We start from the raw sequence: 26,775 nt of genomic DNA, 5'->3' as shown, positions 1-26,775 counted from the left end.
GCATAAATGAGTTCTAATTTTAGAGAACAAAAATGATTTATCCACACACAACACTTAAAAGAAACAGTTCTATAGAATGGAGTTAAATAAAACAAGTTGAAGTCATGTACGTTGAAAAACATCCTTTTAATAGGTCCGTGCCACACACTAGTGAAAAATAAAGCTCCTACAAAAGAATGATACTTTTATTCCACAATATTTAAATAAAGTAACTTCAAGTACTCTTGACTTGCGTACAAAAAAATCTAGCTGCCTCCATCAGGCCACAACACACAGCAAGGTTCAACACAGTGGTTACAAATGGCCGTAGGTCCTCTGTATTGTGGCAGATTACGAGGAAATGCATCATGGAAGCATAACTGAATGCTTGTGTTTCCTTTTTTTCTGCTATGGAGAGGAATGATTTCTGTATCGCTGTCCAACTCTGGAGGCCTTGTTGGATTTAAATCAAATAAAAAATAACGTTGTCATTAGAATGAAAACTAAAACATCCCCTACATGCCCCTGTTGGAAGGGTAGGCACTACCAAGATTAAGGATACCACAGTGTTTGCAGAGGATATGTATATACTGTACAAACAATATTTATGATAATGCTTTCATCACGTTCACTAAAATAGAATGCTACAATCATTCTAAGGCATAAACAATATCTTAATATTCTTAAACAATTTTTACACATCGTTCCAAACAAGACATAATATTGACATTAATAAACAGTATATACACATGAATCACCTTTGTCTAACTGTGCCTCTGCTGTTCCTGTGAATAAATGCAGTTGTACAGTCTGAACAAATGAATACAGTCCTCTGTTGCTCCAAAGCACTGAACAGTGTAAACAGGTTTTTTTTTCTTGGCTTTGTTTGATATTTGGGAGAAAAATTAAAACACAAAGACACATTCCTTTTTTCAATTCGAAGCAGTTCAGCTGATTCTTCCTTTTCATAGAAAATGAAGTGGACCTTGATTCATAAATAATTATTACAAAATTAAATACATTCACTATAATACGATTAAATAACAAAAGACTATGTACAAGTAGTGGAAAGTATTCTAGCGCCGACATATCAGTGACAGTTGAGGATTAATTCAGTGCAGTGTTCTGAGACAGGGAATGGTATTGCACTACAACACCCCGTTTCTCTGGGACTCTTTGGGGCCCTGTTGTAATAAAATCCAGCACACCTCATAACATGACATTTAGTTTTTTCAAGGTGTCATCTCTCCTAAGCACACCATGGTTCCTTATTAAGAATTTGACTTGTTCTTCCATCCTGCAAAGCCACATTCTTCATCAGAAAATAAAAATAAAGTAAAACCTGGTGCTCCGAAATGAAGAGTTTAATGGGTTTATGAGGGGGGGGTCTGAACAGACGTTTAGTTTGTTTGTTTCAGAAGCTCAGTCCATCGCTTCTCAAAGAACTTCCTCATGTTGTGACCAGCTCGACCAATTTCGGAATTGTCTTCATTGAATTTTTCGCAGTTATCGTAGACCAAGTTGACATCAATGATGAAAGTCTCCAAGTTTTGATACCTGCAATAAAGGGAAAAAGTTAGACATCACTGAGGTGTACACACATAGTATGACTAAAACATATTTTGTAAACAAATATTTCCATACTTTGAAATGATGTGCAAACACCCTGAAGCTTTGCATAGGACAATAACAAATGGAGGTTGACTTACTGGCTGTTCACAAGCTTCTCACGTATGGTGGAGAAGTCCATGGGCTTCTTGATGACCTTCCTATAGCCAGGGACTGATTTCTGGCTGACGGGTGTGAGGAAAGGCCATGCGTCCTGATGCCGTTCCAACTCAGCAAGGAGCACCCTGTTGAGCACACAAACACACACGAATAAACACACATGAAGTTAAACACAGAAAACACTGCAGGTTTCTTCTTCCCTCAAAGCTGCTATTATCAATATCACTAACTATACAATACATGCTGCTTATGTAACAACACATTGTTATTCAGCTCTGCAGTACCCCTCAGCTCGTACATTAATAGAGTCTTTCAGCTAATTGATTTGGTTTTATGGCGCCCGATTTATTGTTATCAAATGAAATGAAATCGTGTTAATTGTTTATTAATTAAGGGAAACATTTCACAGCTTAAGAGCCAGATATTTCCCAGAGGGGTTGGTATAGATTAAAAGCAGAGATTAATATGATATGAATTAATTAGACATACAAATAACTCTTAATGACTACTGGACCTGTGGACCAACATTTATTTAAAGGCAGTGTGAAGTTTTTATTTGCTGTAAGAGATTTAACAATATTTGTGTTTATAAGCTCATACAAACCAAAACTAGGAAAACAAGACTAACTAGGCTCAAATCTTACTTTTGGCTGAAATGAACTTTGAACTTTTAATCTAGGCAAAAATAGCATAATTTGATTTGTTCAAAAACCGTATCTCTTAGGGTTGAACCTCAAAATACTAAAAAATTCAAAAATACTTTTTTTTATGGATAAATAGAAAATACAATTAGTTACAGCCCAACAGTAGATGGCAGTGACTGTGTGTGTTTATAAGATGGCGTATTAAGAAGCAGAATTCAACAAAAAGACAAGTGTGAACAGGCCGTCAGCAAGTACCTGCACAGACCCAGGTCCCTGTTGTTGTCTCTGGCTGTCTTGGCTCTCTTCACAAACACAGGGCTTTCCTGATTGGCTGCTGGCGGAGCAGGTGAGCTCTCCTCTGTTTTCCTCTTCCTGCTGGTGTCTTTTGCTCCCTTCTTGGGCGTGTTGCTGGCGCTGGCCGGATCCTCCTCCGGTGCCTCCCCGCTACCCGCCTGCTTCCCGTTCTTCTTCCCCTCTCCACCTTTCTTACCGCCTCCCCCGCTGGATGTTACTGCTTTGCTTGGAGTTTTTTTGTTTTTGGGAACTGGACCACTTGCCTGCGTAAAGGAAACAATGCATTATCTGAGGTCTGGTACAACTAAAACGGTTCGTAAAGTGTTGAGTTAAACCAATTTATCAAATGTATACTCCCCTTGGATAAAGTATCAGTTGAACTTGTCATATCTTACACCACCAATATGATTTAGTTTGACCCTGAACACATCTACATAACACATTTTGTAATGCTTAAAATTATCTATTGTTGATTTGAAGTATACAATAGAGAGGTGAGAGGACGTCCTCTCACTTCTCTATTGTATACTTCAAATCAAAGCATATACAGCCCAAGATCGATAGAGACTAATATCATTCTTTGACCAATAAATTGTTGTTAAATACCAACATTGGATATTGCTGTATATTGTGTGGATAAAAGTATTACGATTTTAATAACAGAGGAAGGTGGGCATCAAAAGAACTACATGCTTAATAACTAGGATTTTCTCTACACTCCAGTGAAGAAAGAAGACATTATGAATGGCTCTGATACCTTAGATATGCAGGACGGGCAGTACCAGTCTCCCTCTGGGATGGTGGTGATTTTAGGTTTGTGACAGTAAGTGTGGCAGCCTTTGTCACAGCCGTCACACAGCAGGAGCAGATCCTCGTTATCTCCCTTCCTGCAAATCTGGCAGTACTAACAAAGCAAAACAAAGGCATCCATTAAAAAAAAGCAACGAGAACAGTAGCTACTCTAGATGTGTGGTTTGAAAATATGCTGCTCACCACTTTCATAATGGACCTCTCCCAGGCTATGGACTTCTGCAGCTGCTGGATGCACATGGCCAGCTGTGCAGCGCTGCGCACTTCAGTCAGAGCCTTCCTCCAGACCTTCATGCCATGGGCCACCTCCTCCTCACCACTAAGAGGAGATAATGAGGAGTGATGAGAAACCAGAATACTCACACAGTTAGGTGAATATGTAAACTGAAAGCAGTAAACAGTATCAGTAGAACCAGCCGCCAACAAGACAGCAGACCATAATAAAGGGCTCCAGCTGTGCAGAGAGAGGTGTGAGGATTTTGGGGTGAAGGGCGCTGAGAAGAGTTACACACCGAGTTTGTTATGTGAAGGGGAAGTGCATGCAGAAAGAGGGAACACCTGAGTATACTGTACTGAAGCACAACACCATGCAGATGACTGCAGAAAACAAAACAAGCAGGTAAACCAGTAAAAGATGCCTTTACAGTCAAATGAAGCTGAGTGGAGTCCCCCACCCCACTCAGGAAACTGCACAAGACCAAAGAAAGGAACAGAAATGCAACAAGCCACCACGAAAAATCTGCTGTGAAAGCGGCAAAGACCCACACTGTTTGAGTAGTATGGGAAACATAAAGCACACAGAGAGGAAAGGGTTCTCAATGGGAGAGTGGGGAGCTTTGGTTGGAGATATGACCTACCCTTCCCTGTCAGCACTAGTGGATGGGGCGGGAGCAGGGACAGTGACCGTACCCACATTATCCAGCCTGATCTGAATGGTGGTACCTAAGGGGCTCCTCAGGTACCTTCTCTCGACGTTGCGCTCCAGATCAGCCAGACGGGTCACTGCTATGTCCAACGGGTTGTCCAGGTGACGCATCACCCTGCCCTTCTCCCCCCGCTCCTCTGGATGGTCTTTGGAGTCCTTGTCTCCCGCGTGCCCTGACGCTGCCGTGGACTTGGTGAGGGGCTTGTGCTCGTAATACACCAGGTCCTCCCGCTCAGATTGAGGCTCCATAAATGTCCAGCCCTGGAAGATGAAGGCTTTTAGTCTCTGAACATGCTGTTCCCATGCTCTGTGTGTAGCGTTACCTCAAAAAGTGAAGCTTTGTCATTTAATTTGATCAATTTGTGTGTATCAATTGAATTTTGAACCAGGAAGTGATTGGGAGAGTCCTAAAACACCAGAGTATTACCAGAATCTATTTATTTGTTACTTCTGTGTGTATTATGTAGAGGGATCTATTAGTGAGATAGAATAGAATATAAATAACAATGCCACTCACATAGCTATTTCAACCCAAACCACAATATTCTCTTAAACCTCATCAAGTTGTTTCCTTTGTAGACAGAAGTTTATTTTGAAAATAAAAGGTGTGCACTTTACAAGGGGTGTTTCTTGGCAGTGAAGGGGAACCAACAAAAAACAAGAACATAAGCTATTATACGTATGGGAGAACATGGCCTCACTCCACAGGTTAAAACATATTTCTTACACGCTAACAACATGTGTATGGTTGTGTGAGCGCCTTACCTTGACCTGCAGGCTGGCGGAGGTGACCTTCCTCTCCAGCTCCTCCACCTGCTGCAGCACGGCGATGTCCATCTCCATGGCCTGCTCCTCCACACACCAGCCTCGCACAGACTCCACGCTCACCTGGCTCTCCTCCAGCTCATGCAGCTCGATCATGGCCACTAGATGGACGACATGAGAGATATCAGCCATGAATACACACACAAACACACTTAACGATGCAGGTAAACACGGAAGCAATGTAGAAAGATGGCTCATAAATAATACAGTGTTTGCGGTGTATTCAGGGATCGCAGAGGGCACTCTATCGCTACAAAACTCTATCTATCTTCTTAATATATGCTGTGATTAGTAGCTTTCTAGAAGTGTTTTAGGCACTTACCGTCTCTGTGTTTGGTGCAGACCTGGGGGACGATCTCTGTGTATTTCTGCATTTGCCTCAGGAGGCCCTTCTCCCTCATGCCTCGGCTGTGGAGAGCTGCGACTAAAGCCCTCAGCTGGTAGATGTCAGACACCCGCCACCACCCTGTCAGCAGCTCTGAAACAACGAGCACAAACAGGCAGTTAAACCACAGGACACTGAACATACATCACTGTTAAAAGGGGCTTCACTCCGCTATGTTATACCCAAATGAAATTGCGTACAGCAGAGCAGAACGTTCCCTAATCCAATTATCTTGGATTATTCAGGCAAGTGCATTTTTTCAGGTAGGTGAATTACTTTTAACTTAAAATATGGGGGTTGACTATGGCCTCAACTTTATTCTTATCAATGCTTTTTGGTCACTCACCCTCTGGAATTGGCCGAGGTGTGAAGTGGTCCAGGGATTTGGGCATCTCCAGGGCAGGGGAGGGCATGGAGGAGGTTTTCTCAACGCACGGTAAAGGTGATTCGCTCTTGCTGGAGACACTTGCTGTGGTGTTGCCCTCCAGAGAGTGACCCAGCATGGGAATGGGGCTGCTGCACAGAGGCAGGCTGGGACTTATCATGCCGCAGGGCCAGCTTCCGAAAGAAACTCCTAGCAATGAAGCACCGGACTTCACCTGGGGGGAGAAGAGGACAAACAAAAGGGTGAGGGAGGTGGAGGAGAAGGTAGTGCATGGCAGAAATAACTGAACAGAACACAGCTACATTGCATTTTTTTTAAATGAACTTTAATCAAATGTATTATGCCAAAAGGTTCCATACAATTGTATTAGGTTAGTTGAAAGCAATAGTATTAGAGGTCACCTACCATACAAAATCCACTTTTTCATGTGTTTTATACATAGATATGATATGATATGTACTCTGTTTAAAGAGATTCAGAAAGTTTCAGGAAAAAATACATGATCTCTTTTTGTCCGGATCCATTTATATAAAACCCTGAATGAAAATGAGCTGATCAGATGTTGACCACTTTGTGATGTCATAATGTGTTTTGGCTTGTGTAACCATTAGCCAATCACCAACCAAGGTAACACCCCCCCCCACCCCGCCCACCTTATCACCTGGATCTCCTCCTAGCATGGGGAGTGGCACCTTATTCTCATCTAAAGTAACAGACCCAGAATCAGCACTTTTGAAACAGGGCTGAAACAGAGGGGATTATGGGATGCTACAATGCATGATCTGTTTGGTGTTTGGAGCCAAACACTTCAGAGACATGTTTTGTATATATATCTGAGAACTATATTATATTGATGAAAAACAGTATAATAGGGGACCTTTAAGTTGAAACTATTATTTTGTATTTATAGTTAAAGTCAACGTTTCAGTTTTGTCCGTCTTCGTGTAGCAGCCTCACCTGCAGGGCAGACAGCGGGTAGTTGAGGAGGCCAGCAGGGTGGTGTGGGCTGGCGGCGGAAGGGGTGAGAGGCAGGGTGGGGGACTTAGGTGGGGAACTGGGCCCGGCCGGGGTGGAGGACGCCTGAGGAGACACACGGGGGGCTCCTGGAGGGGGTGTGGTGACGGAGGTGAGGTCACAGGGGTTGCGAGGGAGCAAACTGAACCAGTGTCCGCTCCTCTCCGTCAGGACTCTGAGGAGCTGGTCGTTGGGTTGGAATGAGATGTACGGAGGTGGAGCGGGGGACGAGGTTGGAGGAGTGGTTTCTGGGGATTCACGTGGGGCAGATAGTGAGGCTAGGGGAGGGATGTTGGTAGTGTCATTAGTGGTCACCATGGAGGGGGGTGTTGCTACTGTCTGCTCAGAGGTATTGTGAGTGGGGGGGGATGGTGTTGCTGTGCTTGTAGCAACAGGAGAGCCGTTTTGCCCCACATGGGGACTCTCTTTCTCCTCTGCCGTCACAGCTTTCTCGCCAACGTCCTTGTTGACGTCCCGGAATGTGCACAGTTTGGTCACACAGCCTGGCTGCTGGTAGAAGAGCTCCTCCTTCTCTGACTCCAAGCCCTGCGTCCGAGTGCTCTGCCCATCGAGGTCTGTGGGTTTCTCCTTCTGCAATTCCATCTCCTGAGGTTCCTCTTTGACCTTGACCTCCTCCGCTGCTCTCCTCCTCCTCCTCTGTCGCTCCTCCTCCATTTCCTCTGGAGCTGCAGGGAAATGAGGGGGCGTACTGTTAATGTAGCTGAAACACAACTGAGGGCTGATTATTCTGTAACATTGTCCTACGCTTGCTTTTGGAAGAGTTGTATAAGATAATTAAAGTTTACAGATGCAATCTCAGATAAGTCCTAGAGAATTAAGACAACATCAAACATCATCTGCATATTTGACACTGAAGAAACAGAAGATGTATTCACTTGTTTTCTTCATTCCTCTCAATGTGCATAGTCATGATTGTTTGTTTTGTGCATTAATGTGCTTCACAATCAAAAGAGCAAATTAAAACCTTTCAACATAATAATAAATCAAACTTAGTGTGAGTTGTCCCTGTAACTACCTTCTCCACTCTCCATAGCTTCAATGAAGACCCCCCCACAGTGGGGAAGTACCCAGTACCGGCGGCGATAGCGGTCCTGGCCGTACATCATGGAGCGAAGAGAATGTGATATTTCAAACAGCTTTCTCCTGGTCTGATGATGTTGCTGCAATAATACAAAACACACACTGTGATTTATATGCATTATTTTAATCTAAACAGTGTCAGGACGTGTCAAGCGTATGCTATCTCACGTCCTGATGCCAACACAGTGATATATTGAGCATTACTTGTTATGCTAATGAGGTGTTTTATTAATGCCATCAAAGGCAAATAGCCCTATGTCAGTGTATATGTACAAAACACATGTTTACACACACAGTATTAAATAATGTAGATGCTGCAGCTTTTGTATTACCTCATAATCTGATATATTGTCTGGAGTGTAGGAGGTGTTGCCTACTTATTTATTCCACTCAATTGTAATTAAAAAAGAAACATGTCACCATGGCAACACACAGTTAAGTCCGGCATAACCATGTACAGGAATGGTGGTTAATAAAAAACACCAATAAGCCCCCATGTTTAGGTGGTTTATCTCTTCATAGTTAGATCCCCAAGAGAGTATATTTTAATCTCACTGTGGGTTGCGTTTTTAATCACACATTATCAGTGTAAACCAACCATGCATTCAGTTTCTGATGCCTTATTCATTTATTTTAATGATTGTTAACTTAGTCACAGCACTTGTTCATTATAAAGACACACGTACCTTGGCTAATTTCTCTATCTGCTTCTCCAGCTCGTCCAGACTGGTGGCTTGCTCAACTTCATCCTGACAGGAGGAAACAAATCCAGTGAATGACTGAGAGCAACAGTAATTCATCTATAGATCTACGGCTGTTACCAGTCACATTTTCACTACACAATTTCATGGCCAAAATCATTTACAATATTATTGTGATATGTATAGAAAATGAAAATGTATTGAAAACCAAAATAATAATGCTTATAGTAAAACATTGCATTTTTAACTTTGTTGATTGTGTGTAATGTCTCTTTTTAATGTCTCGTAATGATGTTGAAAATGATGAAATATCACCGGTATATTGCAACACCCCTAGATGCATCAACGTTTTATTTTATTTTATTACCTCATCATAGGTCTCCACTTTTTTCACCTTCTTCAATTCTTCCTCCTCCTCATCCTCATCCTCCTCTGCCTGGTCATCACTGTCATCATCCTCGTCATCCTCATCGTCACTATCTCCCGCCAGTTTCCTCTTGCGTTTGGTGGCAGAGGATGGCGTGCCAATAGACTGGTTCTCCTCCACGCCCATACTGGCCTCCCTCCTCCCAGTGCGTTTAGCATAAATGGTCCTCAACCTGCACAAACACACACAGGTTAAGATTGATAGTGAAGGGGGATCAAAGCATTGTTTTTTTGGATTACAGAAAACTTACTTCTTTAGTTTTCCCTCCATAATGATCTTGTCCTTCCTCATGTTTGCCATCTGGTCCAGGTTCTTTTCAATCTCACTGGAAGGAGAAACACAGTTAGCATTGTTCTTACAGTAAGTACAGTATGTTTGTGGTTTTGATACCATCAAAAAGAATACGGCATATTAAGCCAAATATAATAGCTCTGTGAGGCTGGTTACTATCTACAGACATAGATAAGAGTTTAAAAAGCTGGTACCCTGGAGCATAACATTAATTCTTGCATAATCTCTTCACAAATGAAAGGACTGTAGTGCAAATTACTGCTCCACACTGCATCAATAAAACACACCATTATGGACTAATGAATAACCTGAGTGTTAGGCCATATAAAGGCACATAGAACATGACACATATATGTGTTCCCTTAGTGGTTGGTGAATAGGAATTTTTGGATTCCAGTTTTGGGTTTTAAATGATGTATATCTGGGGGTGGAGGAAGTGTTGCAGATCACTTTATAACCATAGATTTCAGCTGTTTCTCCTACCTGATGACGACTCTGCTGCAGGCCAGCTCGTTGCCCAGGAAACCCAGGATTGAGGCCTTCTGGGAAGGCTTGTGGGCCTGGAAGGCCTTGGTCTTCAGGCTGAGGGCCAGAGGGGCCAGCTCTGTGTTGGGACAATGGGCCCCCATGTACATCTGCAGCACCTCAGACACATTATCCCTGTTGATGCCAACGTTGGTCAGGTGGTCCCCCAGCATGGTTTTTGTCTTAAGAGAAGGGGAGAGGTCAAGTTCATGAACACTTTCTTGATGCTATTGTATTTTATTATTCTTTTACCACTGTGCAGCAAACACCTTTGTTACTTTTAAATGCCCCGTATAAAAATATTATATATGATAACCTTAAGTTAAATTAATGTCCATGCATGTCAATATGCATGTATTCACAACACAGTAAAACATACTTAAACCTTAAATCAAACCACAACAATCCAATACAACCAGATACATCAGTATTTGAAATGTGCTACACAAAAATACTGTCATACTGTAGAATAGTAAAGGAATTAATGAGTGGAGCAATAACCTTTAAGATGTATTTTTGTGGGTACAAGGTCTACATACAAAACATGCTGAGTTTTTTATATCAAAGCAATGTAACATATTTACAAATGTTATCACACATTTGGCATATAATATAACACAATACTTATCAGCTAAATGTATCATAAGGCTGTAGAACTATCAGATAGTAATAAGTGTATTTGCATTCTCTGGTGTAATTCTTAAGATGTCTCCACATGTTCAAAATAAGACACAAGTACAATAGATGACTTGATGAACTTCAAACCAGCTCACCCTTTGTCCTGGGGGCAAACCAGGGTCACAGACCGCCAGAGAGAGCAGTTTGACCAGAAGGTCTTGAACCTGGCCCATGCTGTCCCCCACATTGAGCAAGCCTTCCTGTAGCATGCCCAGGGTCGGCACGTCGGAATTCAAATCAAGCCCCAAAACCTTCCCGAAGCCCCGCAGGAACTGCATCAGCATCAGACAGTCCGACACGGCACGTCCCGGCAGGATGAGTCCAGGAATCCGGGAGAACTCAGGGAGAGGCTGCAGAGAAAAGAGGGTGAAGTTGAGATTGTTGTGAATTTGGACTACAAAAAAATATGATTTTAATAGCTATGGGAAAACAGGGAGGAAAGCTGTGATTACATCCCACATCTGTTAACTAATATCAAGATGGTGCTTTCCAATTTAGAGCGACGGCTGCTTATTTTCTACATTATGCAGTACTCTCCTTTCACCACTTGGGGGCACACACGTCCACACATACAAATGCCCACTTCCATGTGGTCTTATCGTAAGTACTGACCCTCAGAAAATGTTTAAGATACTATAATAATAATAATAATTATTATTATATAATAATTAATGATAATAATGATAATAATATTTGTGTGAATGTTTCAGTCTTTCTGCCTAAGTCAATGCATTTAACAACACTTAAAAGAGGAAAAGAATGACACTGTAAGTATATCAAAGTGTGTATAGACTATCATTTGATTTTCGTTTCAGTTATCCACTCACACCAAAAGCACTGTCCGGATGATCTCAACTACCTACCTTATGATCAGACAGACACATATCTTCATTTGGCTTCTTCAGTTCTCTCGCTATCTCAAGCTCCAGCCTCCGCTGCTCCAGTTTACGCTCTTTGTTCAAGCGCTTCTCATCCCTTTTCTCCTGCCGCAAGCGCTCACGCTCCTGGAGTGTCCAAAATTCAAGAGAGTATTAAGGAAGCAAAGTGTGCATATGCAATTCTGTGTGTTTGTGTTTGTGTGTGTGTGACTGTGTGACTGTGTGTGTGTGAGTGAAAATAGACAAGAAGGTTTACTTGACTTTGCTGAGCAGTATTAGAATTCAGCCTAATGCTGCTGTGCATTCAAAAGAAAAGTGCTTGAGGGCCAGAATCTTTTGACTTGGTAAGTGTGTAGAAAAAAAATGAATGGAGCGAAAGAGCGCACAAAAAGGAGAGAAAGCGGGAATCTATCCAGGGAATAATGACTTAGGCTCTTTTGTATGGAGTGGACTGTGTGTGTGTATGTCTGCATTTATTTGTGTGCATATGGGCTACCTCTGCTTTCTTGCGAGCCTCAACAGCCTTCATCAGCATTACATGTTGCCTCCTCCTCTCCCTCTCCTAGAGTGGCAAAAACATAGGTACATTAACAAGCACACATTGCACATACAGCACTCAAGGTCGACTAAATCTAGTGCATTAATGTAAAATTGTGATGCACGAAATTCAATTGAGGCACCATACTGGAACAAACACAAAACGATGCTTCACATGTATGCACTTTCACATGTATGGTTGAAGCATAAGTGAAGAGTACAGTATTACGATGACAACCAAAAAAGCAACACAAAGATGCGATACAAAGTAGATGTGATGACAGGCTCAAAAAAGAGAAGCAGCTGGAGTCGGTGGCGGCGCCTCTAAACTAAAGCTGACACAACAAAAGCAGCAAAATGCTGATTGCCAGACGTCATCTGACGTGCCACTTTGGGATGATCAAAATAATACATTTTATTACATGAGTCAATGAAAATGTTTTATTGACATATCATCTTCACAATATTTAGTGAGGGGACGACATTTAGAATTGGTTGGTTAAGACTAGCCACAATCAGAGCAGCTCTACTTCAGTGGTTTTGGCAGCGTGAGTATTAGCACAATGTGCGACTGCCGAGGTTGAGACGTCTATGTTGTTCTTTGGTGCATGATACACAGTCTACTGCGAAAAGGGCACAAGAATCACCGGTGACTTGACTATCATTTTATTTGATCTCTTTAGGTTTCCCGCTCCACCGTATCAGGCTGTCACTCCCTCTGTGATCCACCAGAAAGACACAATTGCCACTATTAGGGCTTGCCAAGGACATTTCCAGCACATAGTGAGTAAAATGGGGCTTTGTGTTAGGGATTGTTTAGTCATTGTGATAAACAAAACAGGCTAGATGCCAAACACTCTGCTTCAACAGTTCTGTGTCCTTCTTGGTTTGATTTATCTACAAATGTAAAACTTCAAAAAGGACACAGAGCCTTTGGCATTCTGCTTTTTCTAGCTTTCCAATTGATTAAAACATTGACAATGTTGAGGGATATTATGATATCTGCACGAGACAACCGTAAGTACCAGGATTATGTTATGTATCTCAATTTGCTCTGAGTTAAGGTAAAGGGGGTTAATGCAACAATCGGCTCTGAGTCCACGGTGAAACAGATAGGCAGACATTTAGATTCAGCTGTGACTGTGTATGAGTGAGAAGGGCTAACAAGCAGGACAGCCAGGCCAAAATAAAATGCTACACAGAACCATATTTGTCCATGTGGTGGATTTATTTATATTGTTTTCTACAATCAGGTCTGTTTTTTAGGCAATGGTTGTTCTGAACCCTCACCAAAGTGGGTGAGGGTTCAGAACAAGGGGGGGGGGGGGGAATCTTCCTGGAAGTATCTCCACCATAAGGACAACATGGTTCTCAGTAGCTGTTTTCATTCTTTGTGCAGAGTACAGGAACAGTGAATGACAGAGAGGCTGGGATGGGGCGGGTTAAAGTCCAGCACTCTGTGGACTGCAGAACAGATGCACGGACAAACAGACACAAGCTCAATGTCTGGGCCCAAATCGTCAAGCACTCATGGGCAACACAGGCTACTCCAATACAACAGTTAGACAATGTATGTGATGGATGGAAACTCCCCGAGTGCACTTTGAAACTGTGAGTGTGGATTGGCTAGTAGTCTTTGCAATGCATTCTGAGTAGAAGGGGGGAGGAATGGGGGAGGGGGACAGAAGCTGCCTGGCCACCGTGACAGGGTCAGTTGTCCCTCAGGACGAGCAGATGGAGGCAGCATACTGACTCTTTTTCTCTTTTGTTGGTTTTGCTGGAAAGCCATGCAGAAGAATGTAGTATGACAGCAGCCAGTGCTACACTTAATGCATTGCTATGACAACCATAACACAACCAGTTACACGATGCAGGTGTTAGATGTACAAAAATAAACATACCCATACCATATCTAGTCTATGCCTCTCCAACTCCTGGCAGAGAGAGTTGGCAAAATATTATGGAACAGAAATAAAAATCCAATACCAAAAAGCATGTGGCGTTCAATAAATAGAAATACTGAAGACTTTCATTCAACAGATGTTTGGTAATTAAGCACATTTATATATACTCACACATGCCTTGTATTTAAACGCACACACACACACACACACACACACACACACACACACACACACACACACACACACACACACACACACACACACACACACACACACACACACACACACACACACACACACACACACACACACACACACACACACACACACACACACACACACACACACACACACACACACACACACACACACACACACACAGGTCAAATTCCTATTCAAGTCAAGTCTGAGGTAAACGGTTGTATTCAGCAGTAACTATTATGTTTAAGAGGCAGAGCAAGTTGGAGTGAATTCCTACCTGGTGTTTGAGAATCTCCGACTGCTGTCTCCTCAACTCTTTCTCCTTGAAGGCAACCAAGAGAAGATGAGGGGAAAATCAATAGGCTTCCATTGTGCCAATATCAGGAGAATCACTAGACTGATGGAATTTCAAAGGGCTGCTGTAAGTGTACGGCCAGCTGCTCTCAAGTGGAAAAGGGGCCCACATCGTGGTGCATTTGAGCTGATTAATGCTATTTTGATTAAAAAGAGTCCTTGCCTTGCTTATGTAAGAATCCAATACTGACTGTGATTCTACATCTGATTTATTAAACACATAAACATACCTTTATACGCTTTTCAGCTTCCATTATTTTGGCAGTGGCAACTTCTTCCTTCTTTCTCCGTTTGGCCTATGAATAAAGATTAAGGTCAAGGATCTCAGAAAAAGACATATATCAATCAGTCTTAGGTGAGGGCTTAGCTGCACTTTAACTGATTGTTTTCAGTTTTCAGTTTTCTGCTTTGAGCACAGATTTTATGCTCCTGAATGCCAGTCAAATGTGTAAAACACAGCGAATGAATAATGTATCTCTTTAACACCTAATTGTGGAAATGTTGAAGCCTCCCGTTAAGAGTGGCTTGTCAACCGTGTCAACTCAAAATTGATTTAGTCCTGCTGAAACACTTTGAAGCTCCTACAGTATAATTGTGTGTGCCTGCATATGTGTGGGGATGCATCATTGCATGCGTGTTTGTGTGTGTGGAAAACAGCCTTTTTTTTGTTATCCTCGACCCACTTATGCTAAACTGTAACTGTTTGAAGAAAAAAAGACTTTTCTGTCCAATTTAAATAAGGTCTGAAGAGGCAGCAACAGCCATTTTAATATTCAACAGCCGTCAACCAAGACCAATTTAGCATTAGTTCCATGTGGAATTATGCCTAAGAAGACGCAGTTCCCTCCAATGCATGCTGCTGTTCAGTAATGAGCTTTAGGAAGATTAAAACACTATAGACTGAGGGGCTGAAGCTATCCAGGAATGTTCTGCTTAATCAGAGGTGCTGTTGGATCACATTTTGTACCTCCAAAATGTGATGCGCTCTGATTTCCTTCTCCATCCGAATTTGCTGAATGCGCTTGATCTTTTCCTGTAAAAACAACAACAACAAATAAAAACATAATCTTTTCATATTTTAAACATTGGAAAACATCCTTTAATAAAATCACGAGCCAACCACACTATTCCAAAGACACAACAATAAGTTCAGTATGAGAAGTAATAATTGAAAAGCAAGCTTTGAAGCATCACAAAATAACCATTCAGCATTTCCTGCGGTGCACACGGAGACTACGTGTGTCAGGACACTTAGATAAGGAGAAAGGGAGGGAAAAGATTTGTCAGCACACACGTAAGGCAAACCCACCTGCTGCTTGAGGATCTTGATCTGCTCTTTCTGCTTCCTTCTCTCCTCTGCTGCCATGATAGCTACAAGAGTCAAGTCAGTGTTATATTAGTGTCGACAAAGATGACCTTCAAAGCTAGTAGCAGTCATATCTGAGAGAATTACAGTTGCTAAGCTTTATTTTATTTAGGAGATCACAATCTATTTCACCCACAAGAGGCCAAGAAACTCACAACTAAGATGAGTCAGTGATACAAAGCAAAAACACACAGCGACTGAAAACAACCAGAACACCATTTTTTAAAAACCAGCTTGTACAGTCTTCTTTTGGAGGTATGAAAAACGTAGTATGGTGCATAATGGAAAACATAAAGATGAGTCTAACAAACCTTAATTATACAGTAGTCAAAACACACATAAAGAAACCTATTAAGATTCTGATTACATGTATAGCTTCAACACCATGTATAGGAATACAAAGAAAGCATAATAACTGAAACCAGCAGCATCGCGGATAAGAGATTAGAGTGGAAAAAAGGATTGAAGCCTGTGCTTTAACGTGATGAGAATGAATACAAACATTTACTAACAACAGTAGTATTAGTAGCATCAGTGTCTGCAGAGGCCCTGCTAGACTTTACACTTGGGAAATAGTTTAAAGTGAATGAACTGGCCAACTGAAAACCACCACTATCATCCTTACAGCACTGAGCTCCTGTTAACAACAAACACAAAACAAATTGTTGTTGAGGAATACCTTGTTGTTTCCGAGCTTCTTTGGCTGCACGCGCCATTGCCTGCTTTTCCATTTTTCTCATCATTTTCATCTGGGCAGCCTGTCGTGCTATTTCTGGAGAAAGGGGTAAAAGTCATTGTCGGTTCAAAGATACAGGAGAAGACCGCTGTGGTCTGACACGGCACATTTGACAAAATCATTCTTTGGCTTTTGTGGAAAAGACAAAATAAGGGAGCTTTTTTTCTGTGTGCACCTAAAAATACTGAAATATAAATTCAAATATGTTTTTGAAGGAGTGTTGGTGCCAAAAATAATGCACTAATATTATTATCAAAGCCAAATAAAATGCACAGTAACATCACAAATAAATGATTACAATGGTGATTCATTTGGAATTTTTTTTTTTGTTTTACTTTAATTTAAATAGATGCATATAACAAACATCCATCACCAAAAAAAGGACTTCTACAGAAACAAAATAACAATTTCAAACAGTAACCCCTAACTCTTGCTATCAGAATAATGGCTGCTTGATTAATGGCACACACGCTTACACGACAAACATATTTCAGGGCTCATTTCCTGTGCTAACCTTGAGCCTCTAGTTTGCGCAGGAGTTTGACCTCACTGGGACTGGGGCCCTCGGGGACCAGGGGATCGCCCACATTAGGGGGCCGCCCCTTCCTCCGTCGGGACCCTTTGCCACCTTCGCCCCTTGGCTGGCGCTCTGTAGAAGGGCGACTTCTACGACCTTCCATCGCCAAAATGTGAGGAATGACTTCCTCCTCATTCAGACGGCTCCACTGTAAACCCTGCAGAGGGAAGAGCAGCGTTGGAGAGATTGAGGGGGGGGGGGGTGTTAAACAGTGAATGACATGTTGACATACATAAATGAATGTGACTAAAGGGCAATTTAATTGTTAGTTAAGTAGACATTTAATCTGGGTTTATTCAACAGTGGTGGATAGATGAGATAAATAATATATCTAAATATAATTCATGATACAATCTGGCTAAACAATGCATTTCATAAGAAGCACTCATTTATTGTGCTGTCATATATCATCTAGTTTTACTCTGGCCCCTCAGAACTGTATGGTTTTTTATTTTCTGCTTCCAATCATTTGCACATCCAATTTCTAATTCTATTTCTTCTCTCTATATCACAGAATAAGTAATGGAATGTAAATGATTGGTCACCTGTGGAAGTAATACCAGCTGATTATAACATTTAACCCGTGCACAGTGAATGGTCTATGAACTAGGACTACTGAGGCTTTTGGTTGATTCCTATTCATGCCCTGACAGCCACTGCTGAATGATGCTTTGCCTGCCGCTAGATGAAAAGATGAACAGGGATCAGGAAGAGAGAGAAATAGAGATGAAAGGCAGTCACCTGGGGTCCTTCTCTGGCTTCATAGAAGTCACCAACCCTTATCTTTGCACTGAAGCTAAAATTATCGCGCGTGATGCCACTTATTCCATTTCTGGATAGATACTACAAAAGAGAAAATAATAACGGCGTTGGTTTAGGCAGGAAAAAAAAACTGTGAAATTAATGTGACATTGAAAAGCAACTGGGAGCACTAGATTGGAGGGAGTCTAAGGTTACACTGTGCATCTGTGCACTGCTACTAATCATTATAAAAGCCATGGGGACAAAAAAAGAGCAAATGCTCTTAGGAGAGAAACGGTTCTGACCTTGGGGTGCACAATTCAAGCCCTTTTGTATTTATCTGAGGCTTTTTACTGCCTACTGACTGACACGCAGTGAGTGAATGTTCCTGAGTACACACTTTTCTCTTTGCACTTCTACACTCAGAGGCAGTTCTGTCAATTAGCTATGAGCTTTTGATGAAGCAAATAAAGAAGATCATAGATTATAATGTACTGTCAAATGGGACTTAATCTGTGCAACCCAAAACTAACCATTCATCTTTTTTAGGGAAGGAGAGGTGGGAGAAAGTGGCAGAAGGAGTACATCAAAGAATATAATCTCACACTATGAGGGTCACAGGAAGCAGGGGAGGAGTGTGGGTGAGGAGCAGCGATGGAATAGGTCATATACAACAAATCCAGATAAAGAGCATTTTTTTGAGCGATGTGGATGAGCAGTGTTGCTAGCAAATATATCCTTTTATTTATCCAGGACTTCTTTACTTTAACTTTATATGTTTGTATACATATTTATTTTATTCTAAAAAGATGCAACTGTCAGAAAACTTTTCTGATCCAACATGTTATAATTAATCATAAAAGTCCCACTTTAATCCCTGTTAAAGAATGAACTGCTGATCTGTATGGCTCAAATGATGTGCTCCTGTATCCTGAATGTCGACTACAGAAAGCAGACTATAGCGTACCTTCATCACATCTGGGTACTGCCTTATTTTCTTGCCACACGGTGCGTAGTAGGCCACCTCACCATGCGGCCGCCCAGTCATTGATTTGATTCTCGTTTCTCTTCGCCACCTGGATTTTAAAGAATGAGAAAAAGACCACTGTTGTTCAGAAAAACAGCATGCCACACATTTGTGATCAATAACAGGTGTGAGCACTTTGAAGTGAACCGGTTCATAAGAGCTTTCCATCTCTCAGCCTCTTGTACATACCCCAACTCCAGAGGTATCATCAACTCCTTCTCATCCATCACCCTCTTCCTCTTCCCTAATCCTGTGGAGAGACACAGTTCAGCCATCAATTTGACAACTGGAAACCTCACACACATACAACGCAGCAGTCAAAGACCTTTACCTGTAATCATACCTGGCAGGGAACCAAGATCACGTGTTTGCATTTACTAGCAGCGTTTCACCACAAAACTTAAAACGTACACACAATTCTCTAGGCTGCCATTTTTAAACGATAAACCTAAAATGACAAGCCCCGAAATGCACAGAAACACAGAAATACATTTACATTGCTTGTTGTCTGATGAAAGGGTTACATTGAAGAAAAGCACCAATGAACATAACAACTATTTACAACAGAGGGAAGACTAATATCTGCCTTCCTGGAAAGCTACCCATGTCTTATTTCCTGGGAAAACCACTCCGCATTCAAAGACAGCAGGAGTCAACCGTGTTGCTTTGCCAAACAAGTTGTCTGGGCTCTTGGGCATGCAGCTACATGACCTGAGAGCTGCAGTTAGTCCATGACTACCAACGGCCTTCTTCCTGCCTACCTAAAAGTAACAATCCCTTTGTTTGTTTGCTGTTCTCATACCTTTAAATAAAGTTGTTTGGTTTGGTTGTTTTGTTTGTTTTTTACTGATATAACACCACAAACATCCTTGATGACTAATTGTTTAACTTTCTACGTATAGCTTTAAAAACACATTACCCAGAGGTGAGGCCAGGCTGTAGGAGGAAGAGCCTGGAGAGCTGTGATAGGCCAAGGCACTGGAGCTGGTGACAATGGAGGGAGACTTGATGACCTGGAGGTTGAGGGGGGAGCAGCTGGTGGCAGTGTGATTGGTTGAGGTGTTCAGTAGTTCTGTGCCTTTGGTTAGCCTGCGAGCGCTCATCTCCTTCTTAGATGATCCAGACGGAAACTTCAACTCCTTCACTTTCTTGCCAGAGTTGTCCCTGTCTGAGTTGCTGTCAGATTCTGAAATGGGAGTCAAGGACACAAAAAGGGATAAGGATCGATTCTTTTCATGCAAAGAATGAGAACATTGCGTAGCTCCAGCCTCTCAGATGTGAGGGTTTGCAACTTGTTCTCGTCTTTCTGATATTTGAACTCTTGGTTTGATATATTACGCATTTCAATGACATCGTCTTGGGATTTGGGAAATTGTGCTTTCCATTTTCAGAACTTTGACTTATTGGGCAAATAAAGAATTTGAAGTTGCAGAAATGATCTCAGTGTTTTAAGGGTCAGCTCATTATTACATTGTGAAAATTGTATCCCTGAATATCGAACTAACTAACCTGAGAGACTATCATCCGAGTCTTCGTCATCCTCCTCTTCAAGGTCGTCATCCTCGTCGTCGTCGTCATCATCTGCCGAGTCGTCAGATTCCTTGTTAGCCGGGAGACCAGCTGTGGGGTTACAAGTCCCAGGGATCCCCATTCCGGGAATTCCCACTCCAGGGATACTCACTCCGGGGATTCCGATCCCGGGCTCTCCTCCACGAAACAAATCTACCAGAGACTGCACCAGATGGTTCTGAGAGAAGCCCTTCCAGGCAGCTAGCGGGTCTGGGGGCCCCAGTGCCTGTCCCTGTCCCAGCACTGGGGTCTGTCCCTTGCCCCTGGAGGTTTTGTTCTTTCTGGATCCATGGCCTGTGGCATGGGGTGAGGTAGTGGAGGCCTGTGTCGGGGGTCCGGCCTGGGCCCCTCCGTGGGTCCTGCTCGCCCCTGTGCTCAGATTGACAGGCATCGACCCAGGATCGGAGTCGCACTGAGGGGACTTGCCTTGAGAGGCAGATTCTTTGCGAGGTTTGGTGATGAGGGCCAAAGGTGTGTCCTGAGTGATGCTTTGGATGACTCCATTGGGGTGGTGGGGTTCAGGGAGCCCCAGCAGGGCGCTGGAGAGGAAGAGGTTGGAGTGATTGTTCTGAGGAGGCGGAGCGAGTGGCAATGGCGATGAAGACAGAGATGTCCTCTTGGGAGACTTGTTTGGCCCCTGCTGCTGCTTCTTACGCTCAGCTGGGAACGTCTGCCCTTGGGACATGAGAGTCTGGGAAGAGAGGAGGAGTAGAGAGGGAGACAACAAGGAGAGGCAGGGAGTCGGGGGGAGGGAGGGAGAGGGAAAGGCAGAGAAGGTGGAACAAAGAAAGTTCGGGAAAAAAATTAGAAAAGAAACGGGACAAAGTGGAGTTGCTCTAGCTGTCAGTTTGCATCACTGTTGATTGTTTGAGCAGGTGACAAAACTACAATGCTGAACACTGGTACAGTTAGCGCAGTCTATGCCTCTTTCTGGGAAACAAAAAGAACACCAATTCAATAACCAGAGGCATTGTACTCAAGTTCACAGAAAAGAGACTCGGAGTATCTCTCTAGAATTGTAATTACTTGTCTGCACATTGGAAAAGCTCCATCATCATTATCATCATCATGCAGCTGGGCATGTTTGCCTTTTTTACACTCATGATAAGTTTGGTTCAATCTGTGTTTAAGCAAAGGCAGGTTTCGACTTTAGTGTTGCACTTTCAACTGGATGTGATATGAAGTGAAACAAATCCATTTCACAGACCATGAAATACAGTAACCGTTCTGAAACCACAGGGGGAATTTAGCTTGTTGTAAACTTCTCTATACTGGTAAAACAGGAAAGGGGAAATGATTTTCAAAGCTGATCTAAAAAGGTTTAGCTTATTGATTACTGGGCTACCATTCATATTTCATCTGAAGAAAGGGAATTTGTGTAAAGGCATGAGAAATGTCAATTTTTATATAATTTCTTCTGAACCAATGAAAAATGTCAATTATACAGCGGCATATGTGCAGACACAAAGTGTGCTTCAGAATGGAAATGAAAGTAAAATCATTAACCATTTCATCAGCAGGCTTAACTCTGCAAGCAACGTGCAAAACCACTAAATCAGTCAGAAGATCCTAAAGCTTAATGAGCTATATTTTAAAGGAAAGTAAGGTCTTGAGACAACATATTTGCCCTGTAGCAGCTTTAAGCTTAAAGTAGCTGCTTAGAAAGTACATTTGACACAAAGTAACTAAGACACTAGTAATATGTTGACCCACAAACATTGATAAAACTGAACATAAAAAGTACATTACACCATTTACAGTAAGAGCTAAATTAATTTGTGAAGATACAATACCACATGCTGAAGAGACTAAGCACTCACTAACAAGCTGGAGCATTTCAGGGACTTATGTTTGCAGAGTGAAGGTTTTGAACATTCCTAGTGTCAATTACACATAAGTGATTACCCGTCTGTAAACATATTGTTATAACAACAGAACACAAAGACAAAACACTCGCTTATTCACAAGGACTCAAGACTTTAATGTATAAATAGAAATAACTAAATGTCCATTTCTTTTTCTATATCCCTAGTTACCTCCAAAAAGCACTGCTTCTTAAATCAAATATACAAAACAGAGAGTCTCTCTCTGATGTCCAACCACAGTTGTTAAGAGTTGCTTAAGTCCATGTTATACTTGTAAAGAGGCCCATTGGAACTTGGTACCCTCTGATACAAAGTGTTATCACTCTTATGAATGGGAAGCTGCAATAGTTTCAAAATTATAATAATGAGTTATGATTACATTTTTAAATTCACAAGCAGCAGTTCTGTTGTTAGATGCTTGGATATTGTGATGAGTACATTTTGTAAATGGCCACCAAATTTAAAGAAGTGCTGGTTATGGTGTAGTAATAATGAGTGTTTCTGCACGCCCAGCTTCATTGAACAAACTCATTACTGTCATTTATTTTGCAACAAGTTGTTGACTTCAGCTGACTCTATACTCATATATAAAGGACTCGCAGCACATTGTGTATATGCAAATGTACAGTATGGTATATGTAAGTGGATATGGTAATGAAAAGGTATTATTTAGCTGCTTTTATCACTTTGCCTTACCTGTTTAAGCCTGAACTCATTGATGTGCGTGAGGGAGGTCTCTAGCTGTTTCTTTTGTTTGCTGGATTTCGCAGAGCCAGAAGCAGATCTCCGAGGTGGCTTCAGCGAGGACTTCCGGGAGCCTGTTACGCATGAGGTCGAACCAAAACCAAAAGATTTTGGGGAGGTAGAAAGGGGAAGTGTGGAGCGGGGTGGAGAGGGGACAGAGAGAGGCTTAGGGGAGGAGCAGAGGGAGAGGGGCAGGTGCTGGGGGGAGGAGGAGGGCAGCAGTTTGGGAGGTTTGGGAGACGTGGTGAGGGATATGGGGGAGGAAGATGGAGAAGACTCCCTACGGGGATGAGAGAGGAGAGCCAGGGGCTTAGAGCTGGCAGCCAGGCCAGTGGACTGGATCACACTGAAGTGCTGCTGTAGCCCCTCAGTGCGGGACCTGTGGAGGGCCAGCGGCGAGGTTTGGGAGAGGGCCGGGGGAGAGGCAGAGCAGGGTAAGGACACGAGGTTTGGTGGGTGGGGCTCCCTAGAGAGGAGTCGTTCAGTCTTTCCAGTGCTTGGTATCAAAACCTGGGGAGAAAATGAAAAAAATAACTTTAATAATGAGGAAAGCTTCATGGTATGATTATTTAATTTAGCATATGAAACTTTAAACTTGCACAAAACCCTATGTCTCTTATTATTTCATAAAATACATTTGATTCTAGAGTATCTAAGGTCGTTCTTTACCTTTGTTTTCTTCTTTGTCCGCTTCTCAGTGTCTGATAATTCACTCTGTTTGTCCTCTTCTTCGTCATCCTCATCGTCATCATCGTCATCTTCATCATCTTCATCATCCTCTGCCAGATCTTCGAGGTCACTGCTGAGGGACCCGTCACTCGAGCTGTCTGAGGATGAGCCTGACTCACTGTTGCTTGCCACACCAGTGTCTGTGGGTTTCTTGCGCGGCTTCTGATTTGAGAGCAGAGAAATGCAAGAATCAGCTTTACTGTATAATGGATAACTTTTCCATTTCATTTGTCACCTCCTTTTTTGAGCAGCAACGACATCGCAGTACTGACCTTCTCTTTAGTTTTGTGGATGGGCTTTTCCACCAACTCTGCAGGTTTGCTCTGAGGGCTGCTACGGTGACTGTTAGACGGGTTTGAATTTTTGGTTGGCTTGGATGATGCCTGGACAGGAGCTGGACTCGCAGAAAAGCTCCCTGATTGTGTTGTGGGAGGACAGACCCCGCTGCCATTCACTGCTCCATTCACCCCTGGAAAGCAGATCTAGCATATTACTAATCCACTCCGTCTTTTCTGGGAACTTTGCTACACGGGATAATGAAATATGTGGAACTAACTGCAGCATGGAATAAGGCTAATAAAAATATTGATTTATACGTGTATCTCATCAAACATGCAGGCTGCGTCAGGGCACAAGCCCAACATGACTGGTTTACATAATAAAAGATAAATTAAAAGATACTATTAAATTAAAACTGCAAGAAACAAAGATTACAAGGGAAGACGGGGGAAAGGGGGGGAGAGAGAGAGAGACAGAATCACTAAGTGAGGACTGAATGTCATTAAATCTGCCTTGAAAAGGAACAAATCTCAACATAGGACAAAGCAGAAGAAGACACATAGATATAGATTGTTGGAAAGAAGAGACAGAAAATGCCATTACCTCTTAGGAAAGTAATCAATTAATTACAACTACTCTCCTGTTATAATGCTATTAAAATAACCTAATTTCTGCAATGCAACTGTGAGGATCGATGTCTCCTGAGTAGTGCCATACCTTTAGGGGGAGCGTGGCTATTCTTGGTGGGCATCCTGATCTGAACAGGACTGACGATGTGGTTGGGCTGAATGTGAGGGCTGTAGAAAGGAGGGAAGCCGATGAAAGAGGGGAGAAAGGCAGCGGCTCCCCGTCCATGCGCTTCAGCAGCTCGCCACCAATCTGTAGAAGAAAGAGGAGAGGAGAGAATTAAAGAGGCATTCACATTTAGCCAGACGCTGCCCCAAAAATGTAAAAGTCCCCTTATTACCAGAGAGGGCTCCGAGCTGGGGGTGGGCAGCCAGAGCAGCTGACATGCCCAGGGACCCCAGGCCCCCGAACTCAGGCCGGCCGGCTCCGGCACTGTAGAGGGCCCCGAAGGCTGGGTGGTTGACCAGAGGGAAGGCACTTGACAATGTGGAGCCAAGGAATGGCTGCTCTCCTACTCCGAACATACGGCCTGTGATACAAGCAAACCAAGCAGGACTTCTTCAAATGTTTTCAAATCAAATGCAATTATTTATAACACCAATGAAACACAAGCAACACATCTAGATATGTTCTCAACGTATGACAATCTCTTCAGCATTGTGAAAATACAAAAAATTATTTTGCTTGAAGAACTCTGACATTTCAACCTTTCCATCACATTTTCAACCAATGAAAATAAGACCTGCTTCTTTGACAGTAATAGGATTCGCAATTGTTTACACTAAGAGTGTTGGAGTTTTATTGATATAATCTCACATGTTCTTGTTGGTATTTAATAGCTTTTTGTTTTCTTTGAAGCTACTGTTTCAACAGTCCTATATCTTGGGATTAAAAGATGAATTCCATACAGCAGGTGTGTTTGCTTTGAACTATAGTTTCTAAAAATACTCACGTCTGACTTTTATTATTTGTACATATTTAAAAGATATTTTCTTCAATTAAGTGCAACTATGACATTATTGTGCAGCTGCTATGACAGTTGTTTATTGCACCTTTAACACATTGCCCTACTGTTGGTATTGTTTATGTTTATTTATGTAGACCGAAGACATTGTTCTCAAATTACCTTGCAGAGCTCTTTTCATGTAGAACAGACAGGATGTAAAAACTCGATTCTGAAGTTGTCGCTTCTAATCCATCTGACTATAGTAGAATTAAATGAAGAGCGACCGTCTTCTATTTATGTAAGAATTAACATCAGGTTCAGCGTTTTAGTGAGTGCACACTGCACCTAATTTTAAAGGGCAGCCGTGCTGTTTCTAAAAATGACAGACTGACTTGTGCTTCAGCAACGGCATGAGGCTTATGTCTATACAGTAAAACATTCACATTCAAATGACAGTATTTTCTCAAATCCAATTTCAGCACGTAACTATTTGTTTCAGGATATTCATTCAGTTTACACTGGGTCAGAATGAGCAGAGACTAGATTTTGTTGCTGAGAAAAATAAGTGTGTGTATATGATGTAAAAAGCTAACCTCTTTCTATCCTTTTGGCATTCAATTTCAGCACAGAAGAATACTTCATCAACATCATCATCGTCTAGCATTTTCCTGAGCACAATCATTTCTGGCAGGGGCGACTGCCACGTATTACCTCCTCCCAGAGTCAGATGCAATTTGGTGTGGGCATATTTCATGCAAATTCAATTTCTATTTCAGAAAAGGAGAGCAAACCTGCTTGATGTCTCCGCATAAGCCAGGTAATACACATGCACAAAAAAGTGATGACTGAAGAAAAGAAAAGTGTTGTGCACAGTGTAGATGGAAATGTCAAACTACTATACACTTGCATACACCACAGAAATGTAAAACAGAGTGACACCGGAGCCCAGTGTTTTCTGAACTAATGCAGTCTGGGGTCTAATT

At 42.2% G+C, this 26,775-nt stretch overlaps 1 protein-coding gene across 15 annotated transcripts in view; it reads right to left on the bottom strand.

Annotated features, from left to right (window-relative positions):
- Nucleotides 1-107: 107 nt before the first annotated feature.
- baz2ba (bromodomain adjacent to zinc finger domain, 2Ba) overlaps nucleotides 108-26,775 on the bottom strand; it is a 63,924-nt gene continuing 37,256 nt past the window's right edge. The window contains exons 3-37 of one of the 15 annotated variants that reach the window (XM_034220903.1): nucleotides 25,187-25,375; nucleotides 24,937-25,098; nucleotides 24,213-24,409; nucleotides 23,881-24,102; nucleotides 23,164-23,721; nucleotides 20,543-21,293; nucleotides 19,953-20,219; nucleotides 19,223-19,283; nucleotides 18,974-19,082; nucleotides 18,007-18,108; nucleotides 17,203-17,422; nucleotides 16,632-16,724; nucleotides 15,896-15,957; nucleotides 15,554-15,619; nucleotides 14,817-14,882; nucleotides 14,510-14,554; nucleotides 14,029-14,061; nucleotides 12,087-12,152; nucleotides 11,576-11,716; nucleotides 10,808-11,062; nucleotides 9,993-10,216; nucleotides 9,469-9,543; nucleotides 9,159-9,390; nucleotides 8,777-8,839; nucleotides 8,026-8,170; nucleotides 6,933-7,675; nucleotides 5,937-6,189; nucleotides 5,528-5,683; nucleotides 5,146-5,306; nucleotides 4,313-4,641; nucleotides 3,639-3,774; nucleotides 3,403-3,549; nucleotides 2,607-2,908; nucleotides 1,689-1,832; nucleotides 108-1,536 (exon numbers count right to left, since the gene is read on the bottom strand). In XM_034220903.1, coding sequence (XP_034076794.1) covers nucleotides 1,380-1,536; nucleotides 1,689-1,832; nucleotides 2,607-2,908; nucleotides 3,403-3,549; nucleotides 3,639-3,774; nucleotides 4,313-4,641; nucleotides 5,146-5,306; nucleotides 5,528-5,683; nucleotides 5,937-6,189; nucleotides 6,933-7,675; nucleotides 8,026-8,170; nucleotides 8,777-8,839; nucleotides 9,159-9,390; nucleotides 9,469-9,543; nucleotides 9,993-10,216; nucleotides 10,808-11,062; nucleotides 11,576-11,716; nucleotides 12,087-12,152; nucleotides 14,029-14,061; nucleotides 14,510-14,554; nucleotides 14,817-14,882; nucleotides 15,554-15,619; nucleotides 15,896-15,957; nucleotides 16,632-16,724; nucleotides 17,203-17,422; nucleotides 18,007-18,108; nucleotides 18,974-19,082; nucleotides 19,223-19,283; nucleotides 19,953-20,219; nucleotides 20,543-21,293; nucleotides 23,164-23,721; nucleotides 23,881-24,102; nucleotides 24,213-24,409; nucleotides 24,937-25,098; nucleotides 25,187-25,375 — 6,932 coding nt within the window. In that variant the 3' untranslated portion in view covers nucleotides 108-1,379. The remainder of the gene's footprint in view (nucleotides 1,537-1,688; nucleotides 1,833-2,606; nucleotides 2,909-3,402; nucleotides 3,550-3,638; nucleotides 3,775-4,312; nucleotides 4,642-5,145; nucleotides 5,307-5,527; nucleotides 5,684-5,936; nucleotides 6,190-6,932; nucleotides 7,676-8,025; nucleotides 8,171-8,776; nucleotides 8,840-9,158; nucleotides 9,391-9,468; nucleotides 9,544-9,992; nucleotides 10,217-10,807; nucleotides 11,063-11,575; nucleotides 11,717-12,086; nucleotides 12,153-14,028; nucleotides 14,062-14,509; nucleotides 14,555-14,816; nucleotides 14,883-15,553; nucleotides 15,620-15,895; nucleotides 15,958-16,631; nucleotides 16,725-17,202; nucleotides 17,423-18,006; nucleotides 18,109-18,973; nucleotides 19,083-19,222; nucleotides 19,284-19,952; nucleotides 20,220-20,542; nucleotides 21,294-23,163; nucleotides 23,722-23,880; nucleotides 24,103-24,212; nucleotides 24,410-24,936; nucleotides 25,099-25,186; nucleotides 25,376-26,775) is intronic. The other 14 variants (XM_034220912.1, XM_034220905.1, XM_034220918.1 and 11 more) reach the window with 14 other exon arrangements.

This window comes from Gymnodraco acuticeps, unplaced genomic scaffold (genome assembly GCF_902827175.1).
Source record: "Gymnodraco acuticeps unplaced genomic scaffold, fGymAcu1.1, whole genome shotgun sequence".
NCBI classification, from domain to species: domain Eukaryota; kingdom Metazoa; phylum Chordata; class Actinopteri; order Perciformes; family Bathydraconidae; genus Gymnodraco; species Gymnodraco acuticeps.
Note: the sequence above shows the minus strand (reverse complement) of the source record. Positions and strands in the feature narration are given on the sequence as shown.